The 10,000-nt window shown below is 47.4% G+C and overlaps 2 protein-coding genes across 4 annotated transcripts in view; both read left to right on the plus strand.

Annotated features, from left to right (window-relative positions):
* The window catches only part of kdm2ba (lysine (K)-specific demethylase 2Ba), a 13,189-nt gene extending 5,912 nt beyond the window's left edge, over nt 1–7,277 (plus strand). For 2 of the 3 annotated variants that reach the window (XM_046872248.1, XM_046872251.1), the window contains 9 exons: nt 761–847; nt 1,202–1,480; nt 2,200–2,400; nt 2,477–2,705; nt 2,848–3,136; nt 3,237–3,400; nt 3,616–3,777; nt 5,065–5,283; nt 6,082–7,277. In XM_046872248.1, coding sequence (XP_046728204.1) covers nt 761–847; nt 1,202–1,480; nt 2,200–2,400; nt 2,477–2,705; nt 2,848–3,136; nt 3,237–3,400; nt 3,616–3,777; nt 5,065–5,283; nt 6,082–6,263 — 1,812 coding nt within the window. In that variant the 3' untranslated portion in view covers nt 6,264–7,277. The remainder of the gene's footprint in view (nt 1–760; nt 848–1,201; nt 1,481–2,199; nt 2,401–2,476; nt 2,706–2,847; nt 3,137–3,236; nt 3,401–3,615; nt 3,778–5,064; nt 5,284–6,081) is intronic. The other variant, XM_046872249.1, reaches the window with a different exon arrangement.
* A 1,506-nt stretch (nt 7,278–8,783) lies between these two features.
* Nucleotides 8,784–10,000, plus strand: part of anapc5 (anaphase promoting complex subunit 5) — an 8,074-nt gene continuing 6,857 nt past the window's right edge. The window contains exons 1-2 of the mRNA XM_046872247.1: nt 8,784–9,182; nt 9,654–9,733. Coding sequence (XP_046728203.1) covers nt 8,979–9,182; nt 9,654–9,733 — 284 coding nt within the window. The 5' untranslated portion in view covers nt 8,784–8,978. The remainder of the gene's footprint in view (nt 9,183–9,653; nt 9,734–10,000) is intronic.

Here is a 10,000-nt window from a genome sequence, read left to right on the forward strand (position 1 = left end):
CCCTACTCGCTACTATACCCCAGTCCACCCTACACCCTACCGCTACTATACCTCAGTCCCCCTACACCCTACTCACTACTATACCCCAGTCCACCCTACACCCTACTCGCTACTATACCTCAGTCCCCCTACACCCTACTCGCTACTATACCCCAGTCCACCCTACACCCTACTCGCTACTATACCTCAGTCCCCCTACACCCTACTCACTATACCCCAGTCCACCCTACACCCTACTGCTACTATACCCCAGTCCACCTACACCCTATTCTACTATACCCCAGTCCACCCTACACCCTACTCGCTACTATACCCCAGTCCACCCTACACCCTACTCGCTACTATACCCCAGTCCACCCTACACCCTATTCGCTACTATACCCCAGTCCCCCTATACCCTACTCGCTACTATACCCCAGTCCACCCTACACCCTATTCGCTACTATACCCCAGTCCACCCTACACCCTATTCGCTACTATACCCCAGTCCCCTATACCCTACTCGCTACTATACCCCAGTCCACCTACACCCTATTCGCTACTATACCCCAGTCCACCCTACACCCTATTCGCTACTATACCTCAGTCCCCCTACACCCTACTCACTACTATACCCCAGTCCCCTATACCCTATTCGCTACTATACCTCAGTCCCCCTACACCCTACTCACTACTATACCCCAGTCCACCCTACTCACCATGTCCTAAACACTATGTTGCATCACTTAAAATTACACCCTCTCTCCCCCCTGTCTCTCAGGTGAAGGACGCAGCAGGTGTAGTAAACGACGAGCTCCCTAATTGCTGGGAGTGTCCCAAATGTAACTACGCAGGGAAGACTGGGAAAGTGAGTTTCAGAAGAGCGATCAGTGTGTGGTGTGCCTCAAACTAATCACCTTCATTTATCTGTATGTTGATTAGAGTGTGTAACCATAGCAACAGTTGTATGTTATTTATTAACGATAAACATGCGAGGTATAAACGTATATAAATGCATGAGATGATAACGTGCAAGGTATAAACATGTAAGGTTATAATATGTGAGGTTCATACAAGCGGCATATAAACGCCTGAATAAATGTGTGAGGTATAAGCGCGAGCTTATAACCTGGAAGGTATAAACAGGAACAAATGCGTGAGGTATACACGTGTAAATAAATGCGTGAGTTATAAAGTCGTCTTGTCTCATCTCGTCCTCTTGGCCTGCAAGCAAAAACGAGGCCCAGGATTCAAGTACGCGTCCAACCTGCCGGGGTCGCTACTGCGGGAGCAGAAATCCACACGGGATGGTAAGGATGAGGGTGAGCGCAGGAGGTCGGAGAGGGACGACACGCCCCGGATGCCTTGTGAGGACATGCCTATGCTGCTAATGCCAAGAGACATGCCCCGGCCTCGTCCTGACATTCCCAACTTCCTCAGAAAAAAGAAGAAGCTGTTTGATGATGATGATGAGGAAGAGGATGCTAGTGCAAAGAAGAAGGTAACATGTCTGGGTGGTCAGTTACTCTTTACCACCTTCTCTCCACACCATAATCCCCACCCCTTACACTGTCCCCTGTACCTCCTACACTCCCTACAGCCCCACCCCTTACACTGTCTCCTGTACCTCATACAGCCCCTCCTTACACTGTCCCTGTGCCTCCTACACTCCCTACAGCCCCACCCTTTACACTGTCCCCTGTACCTCATACAGCCCCCTTCCTTACACTGTCCCCTGTACCTCCTACACTCCCTACAGCCCCACCCTTTACACTGTCCCCTGTACCTCATACAGCCCCTTCCCTTACACTGTCCCCTGTACCTCCTACACTCCCTACAGCCCCACCCCTTACACTGTCTCCTGTACTTCATACAGCCCCTCCCCTTACACTGTCCCCTGTACCTCATACACTCCCTACAGCCCCACTTCTTCCACTGTCTCCTGTACCTCATACAGCCCCTTCCCTTACACTGTCCCCTGTACCTCCTACGCTCCCTACAGCCCCACCCCTTACACTGTCTCCTGTACCTCATACAGCCCCTCCCCTTACACTGTCCCCTGTACCTCCTACACTCCCTACAGCCCCACTTCTTCCACTGTCACCTGTACCTTATACACATCCTGTAACCCCTCTCTTCTACAGTATGCCCTCTACTTTGTAAACCTTTTGCCCTACCCCATAAAATCTACCTCCTATCTTTCTAATCTCCGTGGTGCAGCTGAAGAAACCGTGGAAGCCGGAGGAGTCATTGCTGCCGAAGATGTCCTCAATGAAGATGGAGGAAGATGAGCTGTCCGAGGCAGAGGAGGAGAAAGAGGAGGAAAACAAACAGCCACCACGTGGAATAAACAGGAAGGAGCTTGGGTCTGTGAGTAAACAGGAGGAGGAGAGGGGCGAGGATGAAGACGACACACACAAGGTACACGAGTGTATTTAACTGCGTTACATTACACCGTCCCCTGTCTCTGCTGTTCTACACTTCTTTCTCACTTCAGTTTGTGAAGGAGGAGGAGGAGGAGGAGGATGGCAGTGAACTGCAGGAGCGAGTGCAGAGAGCACAGCGAGCTAAACGAGCACAGCGCAGGAGGACAGGACGCAACGATCACTTGCTCGCTAACGAGAACCTGCAGCCGGACGACAGCGAGAACGACGAGAACGACAAGAAGAACTTCCGGAATGGAGAGAACGGAGAGAGAGCACACCTGCGGGCGCGCGAGATGAACGGTACTCACATCTCTTACACACACATACACACACACACATACACATACATCTGATTTTATACACTTGCCATTAGTTTGTGTGTACTGTTGGAATAATTGTGTGTGTGTGTGTGTGTGTGTGTGTGTGTATACATACATGTCAGGTGCCCCATGGGAGTTGCGGCATTTTTACCCGTCTCAGATCGTACCTTTAGGTCTGAACCGTATAACCCCACCCATCCGCCCCCAGCCTCCCCGCTCACCACCCAAATGTGTCCAGATGGAGCGTCACGTGATCCGCCCTCCCCCCATCTGCCCTCCTCCTGATAGGCTGCCTCTGGCTGATGGGAGGAGCCACGTGGTACAGCATGAAGTCTGGTTGGCTATTTTCAGTCACCTGAGTCACAGTGAGCTGTGTGTGTGTATGCGGGTGTGTCGCACCTGGAACCGCTGGTAAGAGAATGTTCATGACTCCTATAGAATAGCCTCTGTTTTAACATGGGATTAGAATCATGACCACTCCGTGTGTGTGTGTGTGTGTGTGTGTTTGTAGGTGCTGTGATAAGCGTCTGTGGACAAAGATCAACTTGAGCCGCTGTAAGTCCATCACCCCTCTGATGTTGAGTGGAATAATCCGGAGACAGCCAATGATGCTGGACCTCAGCTGGACCAACATCTCCAAGAAGCAGCTGAGCTGGCTCATCAACAGACTGCCCGGTGTGTGTGTGTGTGTGTGTGTGTGTGTGTGTGTGTGTGTGTGTGTGTGTGTGTGTGTGTGAGAGAGAGAGATACAAATCACATAGCAACAGCACAACATCTGTATGTGGGAATACTAGAGCCGTTGCACATCTGTTTCATGAATAACATTGTACATGTTTTACAGGTGTGTATACTCACTGTGTGTGTGTGTGTGTTCGTGCGTGCGCACACAGGTTTGCGTGTGTTGATACTGTCCGGTTGTTCCTGGGCAGCTGTCTCCGCTCTCTGTACGTCCAGCTGTCCTCTTCTGCGCTCTCTGGACCTGCAGTGGGTAGAAGGACTGAGAGACACACAGATTAAAGACCTGCTGTCTCCACCTACAGACAACAGGCCAGGTAATACACACACACACACACACACACACACACACACACTGTGGTTGATGTCCTGAGTAAATAAAATAATGTTTTCAATTTATTTCATGTTTATTTGTTTTGAGCTTTTAATAATGAACATTATCTGTGTGAAGCTGCTCTGAGACAATGTGGAGATAAAAATGAAGATGTTCTTTATAAGTGTAAGTTTGTCCCTGATGAACAAGTCGGTGGAGACTGTGGTGAAGGAAAAACTCCCTGAGATGCAGAAGGAAGAAACCTTAAGAGGAACCAGACTCAAGAGGGAACCTCATCCGAATGTCCATTTATTACAGATAAACAATGTTGAGGAGCAGTGATGGAGATCAGAGCAAACTGTAGTCCTGAGTCAGTGTAGCAGACTGTTGATATTAACTACAGTCCAAATCCATCCTCAAAGCTCCTGATCTTACTCCGGAATTTCATGGATCTCCAGGGCGTTGATGAGAAACATACTCCAGCTGCTCTAGTTGCCTCCAATCGAAGAGAACATCATCTAGAGGCAGACCAGGACGAAGTGGGAAGATCCGAGGAGAGGAGCAGGAACAGTGGTCACTGATACCTCAGGAGCATGTTTAACGATAGAGAGAGAGTTCACCAGTTCACCAAACACTCCATATCCATGATCCCTCCAGATCTGCTCCTTTACCTCACAAACACCTACTGACTAAAGACTCCACTAAATAAATGTGTTCAGCCTCGACTTGAACACTGAGACTGTGTCTGAGTCCCGAACACTGATTGGAAGGTTGTTCCATAACTGTGGGGTTTATAAGAGAAACATCTGCCCCCTGCTGGAGTCTTTATTATTTGAGGTACCAACAAATAGCCTGCACCTTCTGATCTAAGTAGGTGTGGAGGATCATCCTGGTACAGAAGTTCACTCAGATACTGCGGCGTGAGAGCGTTAAGTGCTTTATACGTCAGTAGTAGTATTTTATAATCAGTGTGAGATGTAATTGGGAGCAGTGTAGATGATTATAACAGGGGTGATGTGCTCATATTTTCTAGATCTAGTGAGGACTCTTGCTGCTGCATTCTGAACTAACTGAAGCTTATTTCTGCACTTACTCCAACACCCAGACAGTAAAGCGTTACAGTAGTCTAATCTAGATGTTACAAAAGCATCTACTAGTTTTTCTGCATCCTGTACAGCAGTGTGTTCTGTAACACACACCTATGTAACACTGGAGGCTCCTTCTATACAGATCAGAACCGAGTGTGTGTACACGTCCCAGGTGTTATTATGGAAATGTGTGTGTGTTTTAGGTCAGATTGACACTCGGAGTAAGCTGCGGAACGTTTTGGATCTACGTCTGTCAGGGTTGGACATTACGGACGTTTCTCTGCGTCTCGTCATCAAGAACATGCCACTGTTAAAACATCTGGATCTGAGTTACTGCAACCACGTCAACGACCAGAGCGTCAACCTGCTAACAGCTGCCGGGACAACAACCCGCGACTCTCTAACAGACATCAACCTGTCAGGTACACACACACACACACACACCCGCGACTCTCTAACAGACATCAACCTGTCAGGTACACACACACACACACACACACACACACACACACACACACACACAACCAGCGACTCTCTAACAGACATCAACCTGTCAGGTACACACACACACACACACACACACACACACACACACACAACCAACCGCGACTCTCTAACGGACATGAACCTGTCAGGTACACACACACACACACACACACCCACACAACCCGCGACTCTCTAACGGACATGAACCTGTCAGGTACACACACACACACACACACACACACCCACACAACCCGCGACTCTCTAACAGACATCAACCTGTCAGGTACACACACACACACACACAAAACCCGCGACTCTCTAACAGACATCAACCTGTCAGGTACACACACACACACACACACACAACCCGCGACTCTCTAACAGATATCAACCTGTAACAGACATGCTCCGTATCCAGTGATGTTGTTCTGCCACTACATACACTGTTAGTGTGTTTACTGGTTTACTGCAGTTCACTTCCCGACAGTAAATCAGTATTTTCACACAATCGTTCTGCTGCTTTGAGTCGATCAACTTTATCAACCGAGAACATTATTAATGAAGACACCTGTATTCTCCACTAGAGGGCACTGCCCCACACTTTGAGAACCACTAAGCTAGAGTATATTAAACAAACCAGGAAATATAAAATCAATAGTAAAACATTTCTCTCTGTGTGTGTGTGTGTGTGTGTGTGTGTGTGTGTGTGTGTGTGTGTGTGTGTGTGTGTGCAGTGTGTAACAGGATCACGGATCAGTCCCTGAGCTACTTTAAGCGCTGTGCAAGTATTTGTTGTATCGATCTGCGCTTCTGTAAGCAGGTGAGCAGGCAGGCGTGTGAGCGCTTCATCGCTGAGATGTCGGTCAGCGTCTCATTCGGCCTGAAGGAGGAGAAACTGCTGCAGAAGCTCAGCTAACACACACACACACACACACACACACACACACGTAATGAACATGCTGACACGGGACATTAAAGCATGTTTTGTACAATAAAATATGTATTTAAATAAAGGTGCAGCAACAGAGGGGTCTCACACACACACACAGTCATTGTTGCTATTGGATACGTGAATGCGATGTAGCTGCTCATGGTGTGTGTATATTTCAGTTTATCATGTAATGAGTTTATTTCTATAATGTAATTTTTATATGATTGTCATCGTGTGCAGAAGTTTCGGTTCTGTATCACCATGGTAACAGCATTTAGTCATGTACATAGGTCTCATCCTGTTCCTGAGCTTAAACAACGTGTGATCAGCTACTCAGGTGACTTCACCACTCTCCTGTCCTCCTGTGAGGCGCTAACGATTGGCCGATGAAGCAGCAGTGAAGCTCCGCCCCTGACACACACACACACACACACACACACACACACACACACACACACACACACACACACACACACACTCTGGGGAAGAATGGCACTTGTCCAAAACCCCAGTCCTACACAGAGTGACACCCTGACATGTCCACGCTAACCAGGGGGTGAGGTGACGTGGGCTCTGAGTCTCAGGCCAGCTGTTCATCTCGTCTGGAAAACGTGAGCTTTGTCTTTTGAGTCAGTGCCACGTTTCACGTTTCATATCTCGTCTTTCTCTCATTGGAAATTCAACTGAATGGAAACTCACAAACTTTATTTATATAATTGGATGAATTCAGTGGAAGGTCAAGGAAATGCCCAGAACATTCCTGTTAGCTGAGACGGACACGGCTAAAGACCTGGATCTTACACACACACACTCTCACACACACGTGTCAGCTGATGGCCCTGTGTTTGGGATGTTAGACGTGTTATTTTGGGTGAAAGTGTCCTGCAGTGTTTTCTCCAACAGTGTGTTAAACACAATCACTATTATTACCTGAAACGCCACTGTACACCTCCATCAACCTGTTTATACTTCTACCTGTAATAAAACTAAAGAAAATTCTCTCTCCCTCTCTCTCTGTGTGTGTGAGACACTGTCCTGCATGTCCTGATTCAGGTTGTGGTGGCAGTGTGATTTGAGGTGAGGCCAAATCAGAGAGAGAGAGCGAGAGGAGGGGTGACTGGGGGAGAGAGAGAGAGAGAGAGGAGGGGTGACTGGGGGAGAGAGAGAGAGAGAGAGGAGGGGTGACTGGGGAGAGAGGCGAGAGGAGGGGTGACTGGGGAGAGAGAGAGAGAGAGAGGGTGACTGGGGAGAGAGAGAGAGGAGGGGTGACTGGGGAGAGAGAGAGAGGAGGGGTGACTGGGGAGAGAGGCGAGAGGAGGGGTGACTGGGGAGAGAGAGAGAGGAGGAGGGGTGACTGGGGAGAGAGAGAGAGGAGGGGTGACTGGGGAGAGAGAGAGAGATAGAGAGAGGAGGGGTGACTGGGGGAGAGAGAGAGAGGAGGATATGGATTATTGTTGTATAAAAGGTAAAGACACTGTACAGGGTAAAAGTAGGGAGAACCAGAAGGAAACACAGACATGAGGATCTCTGGGATAAGAGACGTCACCACACCACCATCAACAAATCTGAGTGAACGTGTGAGAGTGAGGAGACGACAGCATCCAAATATCCCAGTTCACCAAACACTCCATATCCATGATCCCTCCAGATCTGCTCCTTTACCTCACAAACACCTACTGACTAAAGACTCCACTAAATAAATGTGTTCAGCCTCGACTTGAACACTGAGACTGTGTCTGAGTCCCGAACACTGATTGGAAGGTTGTTCCATAACTGTGGGGTTTATAAGAGAAAGATCTGCCCCCTGCTGGAGTCTTCATTATTTGAGGTACCAACAAATAGCCTGCACCTTTTGATCTAAGTAGGCGTGGAGGATCATCCTGGTACAGAAGTTCACTCAGATACTGCAGCGTGAGAGCGTTAAGTGTTTTATACGTCAGTAGTAGTATTTTATAATCAGTGTGAGATGTAATTGGGAGCAGTGTAGATGATTATAACAGGGGTGATGTGATCATATTTTCTAGATCTAGTGAGGACTCTTGCTGCTGCATTCTGAACTAACTGAAGCTTCTTTCTGCACTTACTCCAACACCCAGACAGTAAAGCGTTACAGTAGTCTAATCTAGATGTTACAAAAGCATCTACTAGTTTTTCTGCATCCTGTAACCACATCATATTTCTAAGGTGAAAGCAGTAGTTTTATAATGTGATATATATATATATATATATAATACAAATAATATGTGACGTCACTAAATAACTTTATGCAAAGTTGTAAATAAAATCAAGTTATTTACGAAATGTACAATAAAAGTAAATATATAAAGAAATTAACAGAACATGCATAAATGTGTAATAACCTATGAAAATAATTTATAAGAAATAATTACAGGATATAAATGAGTATTAAATTCTATATAACTTGTAAACGAGCACATATTTTCCGGTAACGCAGTGACGTCACTTCAGTAGCGGAGAATTGATTGGTTGCACTCGGCGTCGCGCAATGTGACGTCATTTATTGGCCGGAAGTGAAGGGTGGTTTTGAATGTGTGTTTAGCGCCTCGGTGCTGAAGGATGATGTAGAGATTATAATGAGTTATAAACACACACTTTAGAGGAGGGTTAGTAGGTGACGTAGGTGGTGTTTGAAGTTGACGCCGTGCTGCAGTGTGTGTGTGTGTGTGTTGTAGCTCCGTGATGGCGAGTGTTCATGAGAGTCTGTACTTTAACCCGATGATGGTGAACGGGGTGGTGCAGGTGAATATATTCGGTATTAAAGACTGGGTGACTCCATACAAGATCTCAGTGTTGGCGCTGCTCTATGAGATGAGCTCAGCTAATAAACATCTGGAACTGCTGGACAGGAGGAGACTCAACAAACTCATCTTACCTTTACAGCAGGTAACACACACACACACACACTTTACCATCATCTTACCTTTACAGCAGGTAACACACACACACACACACACACACACACACACACTTTACCATCATCTTACCTTTACAGCAGGTAACACACACACACACACACACACACACACACACACACTTCACCATCAACTTACCTTTACTACAGGTACCACACACTCCTGTAAAGTCATGGTTTAGGTTTGGGAACAGCTCGTTGTTCTTGGTGGTCTCTGTGGATGAGCTCCTGTAGGTTAAACAGATGCCGAAGTTCCTTCAGGTTTGTGTCTGATTTCCACGCAGTCCTGCAGCTGTGAAAAAGACTCTTCACTCCAGACTTGGACAGTTTTGATAGTTGCAGATGAGAGGTCTGTAGGATGGGGTCCATTCTGTGTGTGTGTGTGTGTGTGTGTGTGTGTGTGTGTGTGTGTGTGTGTGTGTGTGTGTGTGTGTGTGTTACAGGGCCCTGATGTGACATTTGAGCAGTTCCTGAGCTCAGTAGTGGAGTGCTGTCCTCTCATCACCATCACCATCAAACACAGGTACAGTAACACCTTCTACACCTCTCTCTAATGGCTCACATCTCTCCTGCCTAACCTGTCTCATCTGTCTCATCTCTCATCTGTCTCATCTCTCATCTGTCTCATCTCTCATCTGTCTCATCTCTCATCTGTCTCATCTCTCTCCTGTCTCACCTCTCTCTCCTGTCTCACCTATCTCACCTCTTTCTCATGTGTCTTACACCTCTCACCCGTCTCACGTCTCTCTTCTCTCTCCTGTCTCACTTCTCTCTCACCTGTACCACCTGT

This window comes from Silurus meridionalis, chromosome 17 (genome assembly GCF_014805685.1).
Source record: "Silurus meridionalis isolate SWU-2019-XX chromosome 17, ASM1480568v1, whole genome shotgun sequence".
NCBI classification, from domain to species: domain Eukaryota; kingdom Metazoa; phylum Chordata; class Actinopteri; order Siluriformes; family Siluridae; genus Silurus; species Silurus meridionalis.